Source organism: Neofelis nebulosa, chromosome 3 (assembly GCF_028018385.1).
Source record: "Neofelis nebulosa isolate mNeoNeb1 chromosome 3, mNeoNeb1.pri, whole genome shotgun sequence".
NCBI lineage: Eukaryota > Metazoa > Chordata > Mammalia > Carnivora > Felidae > Neofelis > Neofelis nebulosa.
The window spans coordinates 82268073-82285306 of NC_080784.1; the positions used below are offsets into that span (position 1 = coordinate 82268073).

Consider the following 17234-nt stretch of genomic DNA (forward strand, 5'->3'; position numbering starts at 1 on the left):
TCCCTCCCTATGTTTTCTCTCTCTATGCCCCTTCTCCTGGGCTGTGCCTTCTTGACATGACTCCCTCCTATTCTGCTTTCAGTTCTCATCTGAACTGCTCTCATCTACCTGCTAAGCATTCTCATTGCACGCTGAGATTGTGATTGTAAACACTCACCATTTTATCATTATCACTTTTCTGTCTTCTGTAAAGCGCCAAGGGTATCAGTTGTGCATGTCTCATTCACCACTATTCCTCATCTAATGGAGCCTGACACCGTAGTCACTAAGTAGGTATTTGCTGAATTTATCAGTGACAGATCAAAAATTTCAAAAGATAATAGGCCAAATCTAACCACACTTAATATATATAAGACCCTTAATTTTGGTCCGAAGAAACCTCAGTCTCTTGGGAATAAGATGGTAGAGGTATCTCTCAACAGAGGTGTTGAAGTTCCAGAAGGATGGATAGAGCCGCTTTCTATCATGGGAACTCTGTATGGGCAAGGACCATGGCGGAAATTAAAGATCAAATATGGACATATCATATCAGAGACATAGCTTGAAAAGCCAAAAGTTATTCTAAGTGCATTAGTAACATAAACAATGCTCACCAGTGGTTGTAGGAGGAGAAAATAGGATAGAAAAAACAAAGGTCTTCCAAGATAGCCTTCAAAGACAAGCCAAGGAGTTTACAGAAACTGTTTTCTAGAGCTTCATGTAAAAGTCCGCTTCAAAATGACTGAAGTTTTTTTGTAAGTGTTTAGGAGACTTTGGACTCCTTTTCTCCTCAGCTCCCATGATGTTTGATACATGGTTAGCACTCAGTAAATGTTTGTTTAATTAAATGTACATCATTGAGAAGAGCCAGCTGTCATTTCTGCAAGGCCTCATAGGGTAACATGCTCAAATGGAGTCACCACAATCCAGAAATAGATCCACAGCTTTTCAGGTCCAGAAACTCACTGTGTTCAGCGCACCTCAATATGGGTGTATTTTAGGAGCCTAGGGTCAACTAGCCACTGTGCTCTGTTCCTATCAAAAATGCTACTTGAAAAACAAAATTATGATTCAACATTTTCTTGGCAAACATGGACTCAGATTAGAGAGAATTAACTGAATGTTTTTAGTGACTGGTGTTTTCCAGCTCAAATAGTCTGATGCAGGTGCCTTTACTATAGTGTTCTGTGCCTAGTGAACAGACCAGAATGCTCATGTCAGCTGCTAGGATACCTTCTTTCCCTGGCCGAGCGATGAACATACTGAGAAATGCTTAATTGAGGGATGTTGAGGCATTTATTCTATGAAGGTCCAATTTTAAAGAGGAACATACAGGCAGAGGAGAGGAAAGAGGCCCTTACCCACCAATCAACCACAACTCTCTTTCCAGCTAGGCTTCTAATGCCTTTTTCTTTAGTTTATGAAGTTTATACAGTTATCTACTCTGACATTCATGTTTATCAGGTCATATTCTCTGGAGACCATGTATCTTGACCATTTTGTTTAAATTTGGATGTCTCTAAAATTCCCACCGCTACTTTATACTGTATTGCTTAGGATGTATTGGCCAGTCTAACTCATTCCATATTGGCTCAACATAATTTCATTCTCTTTAAAAAAGTTTATTTATTTATTTTGAGAGAGAGAGAGAGAGAGAGAGAGAGAGAGAGAGAGAGAAAGCATGAGCAGGGGAAGGGCAGAGAGAGACCACAGAGCAAGAATCCCAAGCAGGCTCTGCACCACCAGCGTGGAGCTTGATGCGGGGCTCGAACCCACGAACTGTGAGATCATGACCTGAGCTGAAGTTAGACGTTTAACTAACTTAGCCACCAATATAATTTCATTCTTAAAGGATAAGTTTCTCCGTAACTTTTTAAGATATCACTGTGTACTGACCATAGACAAAATGTGAAGACAACCTGGGAGTTTTAGTTGGCATTAATCCTTTAAAAAATAAAAGGTGATCTTTGCATTAACCTAAATTCAAGGTTTAGAGTACAGGAGCTGTCAAAGTAGAATTTTCAAAAATTGAAAACATATAGAATGAGCACATGTCAAACATTTATTTAACTGAGTAATAAGGGAGCCAGCAGGATAATAAAGTTGATTTCTAAAAGATTATAGAAGTGGGGATGATATAATCCATCAGAAAAGAATACCGAAATAAGTTTGGTATGTTAAGTATAAAACTGGCTAGTACCTATAGGGTAATAAGACCATAACCTTTGTGGTGGTTGTTTTTTCTACTAGACGGAAATTATTTCTAAATCTACTGGACAACACTTTATAAGTTAGCATGTAATTTCTGAGCCCTAATCAGTAGTAAACAAAAACCAAACAAAGGTATGTCTCTCTAGGTAATTGAATAATCCTTGGATTGGCCTGTGAGACAATGCACCAGGATGACATTTCCAAGTTTTGGTCAATTTTCATTAAGCGAATGCTGTGGACTCTTATATTTACCTGAATGAGATTATGTCTAAGAAGCCTCAAAACCCTACCCTCTGGGGAACACTGTTGTGGTGGAGGTGTGGCTAAGGACTTTTAGCCTGAAGAAACTTAGTGTGGGGACCCCAATGCTCCCTTCAGTATTATTCTTAAAATACAAGTTTGAGGAAGTAGTTGAAGAGTGCAGAGATTTTATTTATATCACTCCAAAGCAGCAGTTCAAAGTTCATCACAAGGCAGGAGGGGTGAGATGTGCCTTAAGTTGCTCCAAGAGGAAGACAGGGAGACAGGGGAGGTGGTGTGGGATCGGGAGGTGGTGTGGGATCAATTATAAGAAAGAGCTTCCCTGCTATGAAAAAGCTTCATCCAGGTCAATGTGTGTCTTCAGAACAAGAACATTGCCTCTCTGTGGGTTCTCTGGCAAAAGCACAGCCATCGTGGCCTCACCTCACTGGTGAGCCAGTGAGGGAGACCGAGGGGGTCACACTTCAGATGAGGACTGGACCAGGGTAGGTCTAAGATCCCTTGCAAAACTGAGTTTCTGTCATTCTGTAAACATTGAGTTATTTATTGCCCTTTAATTAAAAAATAAAAAGCACCTTTTCCAAGACTTAACGTTCAATATCCTGGAGACAGAAACCTACCATGTCAGTTTTTGTTTCTGTGCAATCACAATAGTTGTTGCAGTAAAACCTTTTGATAACATTTTCTATGTTTAAAAAATGATAATTCACTTAAGTTTTGCCTTTTTAGCTAGTACTACAACTGAGAGCAAGGTGCATTTACAGTTGTTGTTTTTGTTGTTATTTGGGTTTTGTTTTGGTTTGTAATTTAATGTGACTAAATCTTAGTGTCTGAGATTTGACACTTTTTTTTTTCTTTTCCACTAAAGCCACTGAAATATATTCACCCAGTGAGTCACATCAGAGGTGTAAATGGATTTTCTGAAGGTTTTTTTTTAAAGAGACAATCAAAGCCAGTCACTTTGTGACTTGACTTCTTCAGGTGTTGCAATCAGAAAGCTTAACACTCCCTCCCAATTGCAAGGATGCTAAAACTATGTCTTGACCTTGAATCTGCAAGCAGAGGGAGTAACATCTTTTGCTAGAAGTGCTCCTCCACCACCTCTTTGGTTTTATCCATTTGCATAGGATTTACTTGGAAAAGAGAAAAGAGACCATCAAATTGAGCCTTCTGCATACCCAAGAGAAAATAACGTGTTCATTTGACTTTCCATCTTCCAATGATTGTTGCTGTTACGGTTTACATTTTCAGTTCACCCTTTTTACCATTGATATTTGTAAAAAACCTGACTTTGAAAAAATGTATCAACCGTGTCACACAAAGGCTTCTTTCTCAATTTGTTTCATGTCATCAAAAAGACATACTGAGTTTGAAGCTCCTCTCCGGTTTACTCTTAAAGTATAACCCTGAGGAAATAGGGTAAAACTGCAAAGGTTTTATTTACACCAGTCAGGCTCACAGGCTGTGGAGCCAGGGAGATGGAGATTGAATTCCTGGCACTGCCTCTTCATACTTCACTCAGTATCTCTGAGACTTAGTTTCCTTCCATAGTAGAGGGGGATAATAATGGTGCTTACCTCCCAGGCTTGTTGTGACGGTTCCAGAAGATAACATTCATGAAGTCCTCATTGTTGTAGATCAGTGCTCTGTAAATGGTGGCTATTAGTAGTTTGATAATTATTATAGTGACTTCACTAAAACTTACCGTGCGCTTACTGGGATTAGCGGCATTGTGACTGATTCATTTCCTAATACAGTTGAAAAACAGATTTCAGCACTAACGATTCAGTCTTAGTTAATGAAATTGAACAACATTTTTGAGAAAGTAACAAGGAATCTTGAATCCAGAATTAGAAAATACATCCTGTTTGCTAGGAAATTTTTAATATTTTAGGAACAAACATCTTAAGTCTTTGGAAGAACTGCAAAGAAACTTTTGTGTGTTGGTAACTATACAGCTGACATATTAAGGCAGGAAAATCTGCAGATAATAGTGCACTGCCTTCCACAATAAAGTCATCTTTAAGAATTGCTTATCACCTTGAGACCAAGATCATACTGCAACTAATCACTCCATATATGTCCTAAACAGAACTCTGTGGAAAAACGTACTGGCTGCTGAAACCTATCACTGAGGACCAGTGGTGTAGTGGAATCAGTTCTGGATTTGGAATTGGGCAAAGCAGGCTCAAATCCAGGCTTTGCCTTTTGCTATTTATTTACAGTGTGGTTTCGGGCCATTTGCTTGACTTTTCTGAACCCCAGTCTCCTCATCTATGAAAGGGGACTATTATGTACCCTACCTCCTTCAATAGGGAAGGGTCAGGTTTTAATTTTTTTTTTTTATTAACATTTCTTATTTATTTTTGTGAGACAGAGAGACAGAACGTGAGCAGGGGAGGGGCAGAGAGAGAGAGGGAGATGCAGAATCCGAAGCAGGCTCCAGACTCTGAGCTTTCAGCACAGAGCACAATGCGGGGCTCTAACCCACAGACGGCCAGATCATGACCTGAGCTGAAGTCAGACGCTTAACCGACTGAGCCACCCAGGTGCACCGGGGAAGGTCAGATTTTAAAATGTGCTTGATAAGGGGCGCCTGGGTGGCCCAGTCAGTTAAGCGTCCGACTTCCGCTCAGGTCATGATCTCATGGCCTGTGGGTTCGTGCCCGCGTAGGGCTCTGCGCTGACAGCTCGGAGTTCGCAGCCTGGAGCCTGGTTTGGATTCTGCGTCTCCCTCTCTCTCTGCCCCTCCCCTGCTCACGCTCTGTCTCTCTCACTATCAAAAATAAAATAAACACTAAAAACATTTTTTTAAATAAAAAATAAAAAAAAATGTGTTGCGTGAAAGTGCTGAAAGCAAAATACTATTGATAGTCCTGTATTGTTACTCCTACTGTTACTATTCTGTGGGAAATTAAGCGGTCACCAGGAAGAACGTGGGTCCCCAAGTACTATACGACACCCTTGTGGCTCCACCTCCTCCATATGAGACAGTTGTCCTCAGAGAGGTGACAGTGCTCAGCCTTCCTCCTAGTTGAAAATTCTTATCCTGTCACAGATACCATACCTTGTTTCTTAGAAGTGTTATTAGTGTTATTGGTGTTTCATAATTAATATTTTTATTTTCTTTTATCTGGATGTGAGTGAATTGATACATAACAAAGGTAAAACTGGTTAGCTTATAAGCTAAGTCCAGTTTATTCTCCATATGCTAAATTATTTACCACCTCATTGTACCTTTGCTTGACATTCTTCAGTAGTTTGCCATTGATGATGGGATCAACTCTGAACTCCCTCTTCTGGCCACAAAGTCTTTGGTGACCAGGTCTCTGAAATGCCCACTTCATACTTTTCTTACCAACCTGCTCAACTTTTTACAGCTTTGCGAGTTCCCTTCCTTCTTTCTGGAATATCCTTATTTTCCTTTCTGCCAGATCAGTCCCCTCTAATTCTTCTAATTAATGGAACAGTGCTGCATGTAAGTGGACATTCAATAAATGTTTAAACGAATTGACTTAAAATCAAATGGCTCCCCCGTAGACGGAAACAGCCAGATACTTTCATTTCCACGTGGCCTAGTAAAGTCTGTAGTTCCTCCTAAAGTCTGAGTACATTCCATATCATTGAAGAACAGTAGCTCTTCAAAATTCCTTTGCTATTTTCCACACTTAGCTCTCCTAAACGTGCTGATGAGAGCCTGTTTCATAGACACCAATGGAGTTGATAAGCCCCAACACATATTTTAGCAAACAGATTAAAAATATGATACTTAAAATGTATTCCTTATTGCCAACTGCAAACGTTTGCTCAATAAAGAGGCATTTATTCTATTATTTAACAATAAAACAAGCTCATGGGTGAATCTTCACATGTGGTATATGACTAAGAAAGTCATAGTAGCAATATTCATATAAGGTAAGCCAGTCTCTCCTGGGCCACATCCAAAAGAATTTAGTTACTATAATGATGAAAGGATTTCATATAAATACCAAAAGGACTTTTTTTCCAGACGTAATGAAATGGTCCCAGACCTAGATCCTGGCCACAGTATAGTCTCTGTCTGTCTCTTTCTCACACACACACAATACACACAATACACACACACACACACACACACACACACACACACACACAGGCTCTTTGGAATACTAAAGTTCCAAGTAGAATTCATTAATAAAAATATGAAATGCTTTTTCTTGTATAAATCATAATGAAGTGCTGAGAGATAAAGGAAGAACTAAGAGGTGCGAATAATCATCTGCTGCTCTAAAACTGAAACCTGTCATGTTAACTCCCAACTCAAACACCTAGTTTTAAAGATTTACCTTCAAGAAACCTAAAAGCTTGTATCCTGCCTCATTGACAACAGCCTCAAACTGTTTCCTGTCACTGCAGAAAACAAATCTTTTGCTCCTTTCTGCCTAGGGGAGGCAGAGGGACTGAGGTGGTCCTGTGTGGCTGAATTAGATGAAAGACTTGCCTTCCACCATGGAGACATGGAGTCTAATCAAGTGAAATGAGTTTTGAGATCCCAGCTCATTTCCTAGGGGAGATTGGTTCACATTACAAAATCACGACATCTCATTCATCACAACTGACGTGGTCTTTGCTCAGGAGAGGACCCCAACTGGGACTGAACCACCTGTCTTCTCTTGAAAGGGGGCACTTTATCCAAGTTAGAGTTGAAAGCCTTGGAGTGAGAAGGCTTGCCAGCTTCACCCGAGTGATCCATATATAACATGGAAGGCAACTTCAGTCTTAAAAGGGGCAGACGAGTTTAAGGAAGATTGGCGCTGGTACTTTTAGTGATGCCAAATATGAGTAATTATAATAGAGATGCTAAGGCATTGTGGTGGGGAGAGCCAAGACTGGGGCTCCCTCATCTTTATCACCTCAATTTTATTAAACGGAAGTGAGAAGGATCAACATTTCCATGCATCAGAGTTTAAAATGGCAAAGAAAGTGTCCTGCTTTCCAGGCTGATAAATGATCATCATCTCTTTCATTTCTTTCAGGGCATCGTTGTAACACCCCTGCTTCTGCTGCTTTTTGTGAGTATTTTGATGTTGTCTTTAATATCTTTTATTAAAAGCCACCTACAACCCATTAAGAGAGATCATTAGGAAAAAAAAAATTGAAATTTGAACCCTTTTGCACCACTTTGCCTCACGTTTTGAACTGTTCCTCCAGTTGAACGGTACCAAATAATAACATATAGACACAAAGAATCTCTGTGTTCTCATGATCCACTGATTAGGCCTCTGACTCCTGGCTGAATCATTAATTATTACAAATTAATGACCTGTGATGCAGGGCACAAATATATATGTGCTCTTTATTTTTTTGCTGCTAAAACTAAAGTGATTGCTGGTGACCCAATGTTTGATAGAACCAGGGGACCAGAGGAAGCTTAGGTTCCATGGCTTGTAGCAACCGACTTCCTTACTTTGGGGAATACTGCCTCAGTTGTTTCATCTGTAGAATGGGAAACAATGACACCTACCTCGTCTGTCTGCCAGGGATAATGAAATGTGCTCCAGAAATAAAAAAAGCTACTGATTAACTAAACAAAAATTGCTCTGAAAATAAGAAATGCTAATTAACTGTCATTTCTTTTGGCACTATGCATATGAGAAATTAGATGAAAGATTATAATAGAAATTAATGTTATCTCATGCTGAGAAAAGCATATGTAATCATGAATGATACCTACAATATTTTATGAACTGTGCATTTTTCATACACACATTTCCCAAATATAAATCACTCCACTCATCACTGAAATGGAGTTGGGGATCATTTCTGGGAGTGAAATGTAGCTGTTTGACTAGCACTATTTGTCAGTGAATTAAAACTATGGGGAAAATTTATTTAATTATAGTGTAATTACCCAAGTTGGAATTCAATTAGAGTAATAGTGTGAGGGACTTCATTTCTTACAAGCTGTGCAGGAAGTGGAGAGGAAGAGATGCCCTACTAAACAGTTGGATACTGCATCTTTCATGAAAGACATTACCTTCAAGTAATAAACCTCGCTTCCCCCATCCCTTCTGAAATGCTAGCTCCATGCTGACAAGGTTAAAAAGAGTCAAATCATCAGATCACTCCCCTCAGCATAACAAACCTCATTAATTTGGATTTCATCAATTCAGAATTTGCAGTGAGTCACATTAATATCGAAGTGAATATTGCTTTGCATTCATTCGGAAGAGAAAACTGGGTGTGTGCCTACCTGCTCACTAGATGTGAGGAATTAGGATCACCCCTCAGTGTTCTTCTAAGACCTTGGATCACGATTTGGGAGGAGCAGCCCTCAACAGGCACAGGATGCAGGCCAGCCTGAGACCACCACCTGCAGTGAGGTCGGAGGACAAGTAGAAAGCTGAGCATCTAATCCAATGCACAGTAAATGGCTTTGTAGTCCAGTTTTTCTCCATTGCAGAAGAGTAGCATCCCTTACTCATGTGACACTTTTAAGACGAGCTGGGAAGAAGTCACAGCCACAACTGTGGGGCCGAGACCGAGGATAGCACTTTTGGGTATCTCGGGGTCTGGAATCTCTGGGACCTTGTTTCGGCTCATGACTACAGAACCAGATGAGTGTTTTTCTCCTTCTTCTGCCCGTTTCCAGCCATAACGAGAAATGTTCTCAGCTCGTTAACATTATGACATCACACTGTTGCAAGCTTTCCCCTACTCTTAGACCCATAGGCTTGTGAGCTTTGGTTGGTTCAACATTTTAAAATGATAGAGCTACAAGAATAGTTAAAGGGACTCCAAGACCCTCAACTTCAAAGTTTAATTCTTCCCTTCTGAGCTAGCTAACTAAGCTGTCCCAACAGGTTCTGTGACATCATCATACAACATCAATAGACACGTCTATGTTATATGACCTTAAATCACATGAACAGTATATAACATTTTTTGTCTGTGTAGGTGGTCATGCATTTTACAAACCAAGGTCATTGCTTAAACACTTGAATTGCCAGGCTTCATTTACCGAGTAGGACAAAAACCTGAGCAACTTAAATTGGAACACATTCCATAAAAGATGTAGTGTTTTTTATTAGCACCCCTGTTATGGGCTGAATCATGTCCTCCCATGATGGGAGGTTGAAGTTCTAACCCCTAGGACCTCAGAACGTGACTTTATTTGAAAATAGGGTCATTGCAGATATAATTATTTGAGATGAGGTCACACTGGCACAGGGTAGACCCTTAATCCAATATTGGTGTCTTTACAAGAAGCAGAGTCCAACGGAGGGAGAACACCACGTCATGATGAGACAGAGGTTAGAGTGATGCACATACAAGCCAACGAACAGCAAGGACTGCTGGCAGATGTCACAGCTGGAAGAGACAAGAGGGATTCTCCCCTGTAGATTTCAGAGGGAGCATGCTCTTGCTTCCAGAACTGTGAAACAATAAATCTCTGTTGTTTTAAGCCATCCAGTTTGTGATATTTTGTTAGAGAAGCTGAGGAAACAAATACAGCCCTTGCAAAGTGAATTGTGTCACTTTTTACTGATGAAATCTCAGTTCTCTGTATTCTTGAGCTCTTAGAATGTTCCACCTCACCATCTTGCTCCAACTGAAACCTGTCCTCTGACTCATGTTTCTGCTGCAGGTGCCTTTCATATCACTGAGCCTTGAAATGGGGTAAGGTGTCTTTCTTGCACCTCGTTACCAATTCCAGATCATTTCCCATGCCTTCTCCACAAAATATTCTCATTCCTTTGAAGGTTAGGCCAATATGCCTATACTGCCTGCTACCACTCCTTGCTGTAATTATCAGTAGAACCCCAGGTCACTCTCTAGGAGTCCAAAAAAATATTAGTACCTTCCCTTGTCTTCTTTTTAATAGTACACTTGGATTAATTCCTGGTGCTTTTCTTTTCTTTTCTTTTTTTTTTTAATTTTTTTTTTAGCGTTTTTATTTATTTTTGAGACAGGGAGAGACAGAGCATGAACAGGGGAGGGTCAGAGAGAGGGAGACACAGAATCTGAAACAGGCTCCAGGCTCTGAGCTGTCAGCACAGAGCCCGACGTGGGGCTCGAACTCACGGACCGCAAGATCATGACCTGAGCTGAAGTCGGCTGCTCAACCAACTGAGCCACCCAGGCGCCCCTCCTGGTGCTTTTCAATATTCACATAATTGATCCCTCCTAATACTCTGGCTTCTAAATTCTTGACCTCTTCTCCAGTAAGATTGCCTTCCACTTCATCTCAGCCAATCACCCCTATAGTCACACCCTTGAATTTGTTACTGCCAGTAATGGCATCCTTCCATACTCCTATTTTCAAATGTTTTCTCTTACCAATAGCTCCTGTCTTTGTGACCTACTCCCCAAATTAAAATCTTTTCAGACCTGCTAGAATGGCCAGTTTATTTACCTTATCGCCTTAACAAAGCCTCTAACATACTCTCCCCTCACTCCTATCCCCTCACACCCCATCTTACCTAGCCTAGATCTCCTGGTCTGTCATTATGATTACTTTTTTGTGTATACCATCGACAACCTTGCTCATCTCTTACTGCTTTATATTTGCATGGCAAAGTGCCACCAGGCCTGCTAATATCCAACCCTATACCTTTTCTGCATATGTACCTGAACATGCCTGGAACACACGCTACCATGCTGACTGGTCTCATTTGAAATTCATGACCACTGTGAGCCTGGTGATCATACTTACCTTCCCCTAATTAATCCTCATTCCCACTCTCTAGAGAGTCATTTCATACCTTCTCCTTGCTTCTCAAATCTCCAGTGCCTCTTCTCCTTTTTCATCTCAACTGATGCAGAAAAGAAACTAGCTGATGAGGAAATTAGAAGCAATCAGAAATTTTACAAGATCCCACCAACCTGCATCTACATTCTTTGTCTTTTCTCCTATTTCTGCAGATAAACTGTCTTTGCCCTCATCTAAGGCCAGTCGCTCCTGTTGTATTATCTCTTATTGGCTACTTAACAATACAACTCAAAACAATTTCCTTCTTTGTCCTTTATTATCAAATTTTCTATCACTGGATCGTTTCTGTTAACATATAAGTATTCTGTAATATTACATATCTTAAAAATTAAATCTCATCTTATCATGCCTACATTCCATTTCTGTCCTTTGTTTTATAGAAAAATTACTCAAAGTTATTTAAACTTATTCATCACTGATTCAGTAATAAGTATTGAATTCTTCCTATATGCAAGGTGCTTTCCTGGGTACCAAAGATATAGCAATGAGCAAAAAGATACATCTTTGCTGTTGTGGAGGTTATATACTAGTGGAAAGAAACTACCAACAAATAAGTGAAAATACAATATATGAGTGATACATACTAAAGAGAAAAATAAAAGGAAGGAGAGGAAGAGAGAAGGAGGAAGTGCCAGAATGGGTTGGGGGAATTGCTGTTTTCAATAGGGAGGTCACGGTGGGACTTACTAAGAAAATGATATTTGAGGAAAGGCCTAGAGTGTTCCAGGTGGAGGGAACAACAAGTGGAAAAGTCCTGAGAGCATATATGGTGTCCTTAAGGAACAGCAAGTGGGCCAGTGTGGCTGGAATGCAGTGAGCAAGGAGGAGAGTAGATAGAGATGAGTCAGAGCCATGACAGGGGCCAAATGATGTAGGTCCTTGAAGTCCTTTGTTAAAGAGTTTTAATTTTAATTTGAGAGAGATACAAAACCATTGAAAACGTTCTGATCACAAGAGTAGCATGTTCTGACATACCTTTTCAAAGGATGATTCTGGATGCTGGATTGAGAATAGATCGTCAGGAGATAAAGGTGGAGACAGGAAGACCAATTAGAAAGCTAGTACAATATCATGGCAAGAGACAGTTTAGCTTGGACCAAGGTGGTTGAGTAAATGGTGGAAAGTAGTTGGAAGTAGATCTTGAAAGACCTGAAAGATTGAATGAAGGTTATGAGGACACAGAAGAGTCAAGGATAACTAAGTCCATGCAATTGGAGGGGTGGAGTTACTGTAGAGAAGAAAGAGAAGGCTGTAGGGCTGGGCAAGTTGAAGGAACTCATAAAGAGCTCAGTCTTGCACATGTTTGGGTTAAGATGCCGTTGAGACATCAAAGTAGAGAAATCAAGTAAGCAGTTGACTATATGGGTCTGGGATTCAGGGCAGAAGTCTGGATAAGAGATACACTTTTGGGAGAAGTCAACATAGAGATGGATTTGAAGTTAGACAGAATGAGATTACCAAGAGAGGATAGAGAAGGTATTAGTGGACTGAGTTCTGAGGCATTCTAATAATAAGTCAGCAAAGACCACCAAGGATATCCAGTTTGCTTAGGAAGAACACCAAGAGATTTTTGTGTCCTAGAAGCTAGTAGAGAATGTGTTTCAAAAAGGGAAAGAGTGGTCAACTACTTCAAATGGTGGTAATAGTTTAGAGAATGTGTTTCAAAAAAGGAGAGAGTGGTCAACTACTTCAAATGGTGGTAATAGTTCAGATACAATGAAGTCTGAGAATCAGCCATTGGTTTTAGCAAGATGGAGGTCACTGGGGACCCTAACAAGAGCTATTTCAGCAGAAATGTGGAGGTAAATGCCTAATTAAAGTCAGTTCAAGAATGAATGAAAAAGAGTTAAAGACAGTGATAATCACCAACTCTTTTGAGGAATTCTGCTATAAAGGATGCAGAAAATGGGGCAGCAACAAAGTTAATGTAGGATCTGTTTCTAAGTTGGGAAAATTATTAGGATATTTGCATTGATATTAATTCAGCTAGAGAAGAAACAATTCAGACAGAAAAAAGAAGGGTGAATTTGTGGACCCATGTCCTTGAATAGGAGAAAGAGGGTGAACTCTAGTGCACAAAGGGAGAGTGTGGCCCCCTAAGCACAGATAGTTTATCCATAGTAGTAGGAGGGAAGCCATGGTATAAGGGCAAATATGCAAATAAATTGGTTCCTGTAATTATAGGAGCTTGTATACATTTTCTTATTATTGTTTATATTTTCCCAGTGAAATGGCAAGTGAAGCTAGGGGTAGAGGACAAAAAAAAAAAAAAAGCAAAGAAGTATTGGAGATTTGGTGAAAGAGGCCAAGATTTGAAATAGTTATGTAGGAGATTGAATGGAATGGGCACACATAATGGGATGCTCTAGCCGCACCAAGAACCATCCTGAGTCTTTACACTTGGCTTTGACTCAGCCTGGATTTTCCCCTCAGATCTCCACATGGCTGTCTCCTTCACTTTCATCTCTGGTCTCTAATAAAATGTCATTTTAGGAGACAGCCCTTTCCTAACTACTTCATATGGAACAATATACCCTCTCTCCGCCAATACCTCCCCACCTACCATACTTAATTGTTCCATTTAGCATTTGTGATCACATGATATTTTAATCATTTGTCAGTTTGTTTATTATCTGTTTTCCCCAACTAGAACATGAGCATCACAGAGGAGCAGGGACTTTATCTGTTTTGATCACTACTGTAACCCCAATGCCCAAAATAGTGCCTGTCTATGGAAGCCACTCAAAAATATTTTTTGAGGGGTGCCTGGGTGGCTCAGTGGTTAAACCTCCGACTCTTGATTTCAGCTTAGGTCAAGATCTCATGGTTAAGATCTCATAGTCAAGAAATCAAGCTCCCTGGCAGGCTGTCTCTCCCTCTCTCTCTGCCCGTCTCCCCCTCCCCCTAACTTTCTCTCTCTCTCAAAAAATAAAAATGAATTTTTAAAAAATTTTTAAAAATATTTTTGAATGGATGGTTGGTAAAGGAAGGCTGTTTCTGTACTCACAACACATTACCAGTTTATCATAAATGATATTATAAAGAATACAAATGAAAAGTCAGATGCAGAGGTACATAGAGCAAGGTCTAGAAGGGTCCCAAATGCAGGATCTTCTGTCCCTATAGAGTTTGGGGTATACTAACCCCCTACATGTGGATACATTCACCAATGCAGGAACTCTCTGAACCCTCTGTGCCAGGAACTGGGGACAAAAAAATGCAAATATTATAGTAAAAGCTGTTCCCATCACTGCTATGACTCAGGAAGTTACAAGGTTTTAGAAGCTCTATGCCAGGAGGAAGACCAAACTTATATTTCTTTTTCTTTCTTTTTTTTTTTTTTATTTTTTAAACATTAATTCATTTTTGAGAGAGAGAGAGAGAGCACACAAGGGAGGGGCAGAGAGAGGGGGAGACACAGAATATGAAGCAGGCTCCAGGCTCTGAGTTGTCAGCACAGAGCCCAACACGGGGCTTGAACTCATGGACCATGAGATCATGACCTGAGCCGAAGTTGAATGCTTAACCAACTGAGCTACCCAGGCGCCCCCCCTGAACTTATATTTCTTACTGTATCACATCTCAGTTGGACAGATGGATGAATGCATCTGTCCCAAGAGTTGGGTTAGGGCTACCTTTAAGACTGGTATTTCCTTCCCTGTTACATGCTCCACCTTTAGGCACACATTCCTTTGTTATAAAGCCATTTTGAAGGGACTGGCTTCATTTTCTCTCACAGTCTGTGTGTGGAAAGGTAGCATGGTATGTATGGTGAGAAGGCATAAAATTTTGGTTTGGTTTGCAGCCAGTTTGTTGTGTAGCAGTGGATTCTCCTTAATCCTTCTCAGCCTCAGTTTTTTTCCTCTGTAAAATGAGGATTATGAAGATTATGATAAGCTGAAATGAGTTAATTTATGTGAAAGTGTGCTGTAAGCTATAAAGAACCATGCAAGTGCTAATTATTTACATGTGATGCTTTAGAAAGGAAAATAGAAAATAATTCCAGGAAGGATGTCAAGGTTCTGCAGAAGCACTTATCTGAGATGTAGCAACAATCCAACTTGCCCAGACCTTAATGGTGGGCAGTCTTAAAACTTAAACCTTTAAGATTCTGTAATTGTTTATAGTCTATAATTTTATAATCTTACATGTAAATAAATCCAGTGTTTTCCGTGGCTGACAGTGAGAGCGATAAAACTTTCCCTGAAATATTACCATTTGTTTGCTTCTAAGATTCAAAGTGTTTTGATATATACTACCTCAATTCTCTTGATAATATACCTCTGATATTGGCAGGGGCAGAAATTATTGTCTTTATGTTATCAGTTGTTATGTACCAGTCCCTGGGGTTCCTATTGTAAGGACAAATTAAGCCTTGCCCAGCTTTCAAAACTGCACTTATACTTGTATTACTTGGAATATTCCATCTTAATTTTCCTTACAAAACAATGTTACAAGTAGTTGAGCATCCGCTGGATTTTAAGTTCTCCTAGGCTAGGAACAAGGCATGCCTTATTCATTACCTTACCCCCAGTGCCAAATATTCAATAAATATTTCTTGGAAGGAGCAAAATAGAAAGGTGGGTGAGTAATGAATGATTAGATCAGTTCAGATGGTAAATGGATGGTTAGAAGGTGAGGGTCTCAGCCTGATGCATAAAGTCTTACCTTGTATTTGCTCCAAAAAAGAATTTATAGTTTTTTTTTTTTGTTATTTTTTTTAACGTTTATTTATTATTGAGAGACAGAGAGACATAGCATGAGCATGGGAGGGGCAGAGAGAGGGGGAGACACAGAACCCAAAGCAGGCTCCAGACTCCGAGCTGTCAGCACAGAGCCTGACATGGGGCTTGAACCCATGGACTGTGAGATCATGACCTGAGCCGAAGTCAGATGCTTACCTGACTGAGCCACCCAGGCACTCCTATAGTGTTTTTTTTCTTTTTCAGTAGTATTAAGCAAAACATCCATGGTTATATTCAGTGTGTGAATGCCTGCTGTGCACTGTGAATATTACAAAGCTCAATCTGATATGGATCTTTCTCTCAAAGAATTTATGCGTTCATAGAGGAAATAGAATACATTCATAGATAATTAAAATCCAAGCCCGAAATTGTAAGTATCACAAGTATCAAAATATTTCAAAGGAGATTACTAAAATAGAAAACATTTTATTTAATAGAAGAAGTGAGAAGCGGGGGTTACAATGAATTTTGTTCTGGATGAAAACTTTTAATTTGAGGAAAAAGAGAAGGTAGATGGAAACTCAAAGGATCTCCTGCTTACTTCATATTTTCTCATATGCATGGTGCTGATTCTCTGTTATGTCTAACATCACTTAAAAACTTGCATGTCTTTCCTTTCCTTGATATGGTTATTTACCAGCCATTATAATAGTCTTTGTTCAGCAGCAAATAATAGAGAATACTGAAGGAGAGAGAATTTTAAGCCTGGAACTGTAGTGTGGTAGTTAAGACGAAAAGAGACTGTAGGGCTGAGTTCAGCATTTAGGTGGTAAGATCAGGCAGCCAGTTTGAAGCCCACGTGTACCATACTGGGACAGCCCATCAGGTGACGTGAAGCCCCTGCTTCTATGGACTTGTGTTCCCCTCCAGCCTCCTTAGCTGCTGCCCCACATCTGCTTCCCAACCACATCTTGTTTATTCTGAGGAGTGAAAGGAAACAGTGTTTAAACTTCTTTGTTACTCCTTGTGAAAGTTAAGACAAAGGTCAGGGATAACTGTATTCACACCATAGAACAGCTCTGTCTAATTTACTGCGGTTGTGATCTAAGGAGACCATATTCACGGTCTCAAACTCCATAATTCTGTAGAACACCAATTTATTTAAATAAGTTTATGCTTGGCAGGGGAAGGTCAGTAACACTTTAGGCTTGTGCGGTTAAAACAGCAGACCAAGGCCTCACTTCCACCCTAGCCATAAAGGTCATTGAACATCTAGGTCTCTGGAAACATTTGGAGTCCAAACTTTGACCACTTCTGAAAGTCATGTCCTCAGAGTTATAGATCAG

General features: G+C 40.0%; 1 protein-coding gene across 5 annotated transcripts in view; it reads left to right on the forward strand.

Moving 5' to 3' along the window:
• The window catches only part of SLC10A7 (solute carrier family 10 member 7), a 259901-nt gene that overhangs the window by 181039 nt on the left and 61628 nt on the right, over positions 1–17234 (forward strand). For all 5 annotated transcript variants that reach the window (XM_058721237.1, XM_058721235.1, XM_058721233.1 and 2 more), the window contains one exon: positions 7467–7502. In XM_058721237.1, the coding sequence (XP_058577220.1) occupies positions 7467–7502 (36 nt within the window). The remainder of the gene's footprint in view (positions 1–7466; positions 7503–17234) is intronic.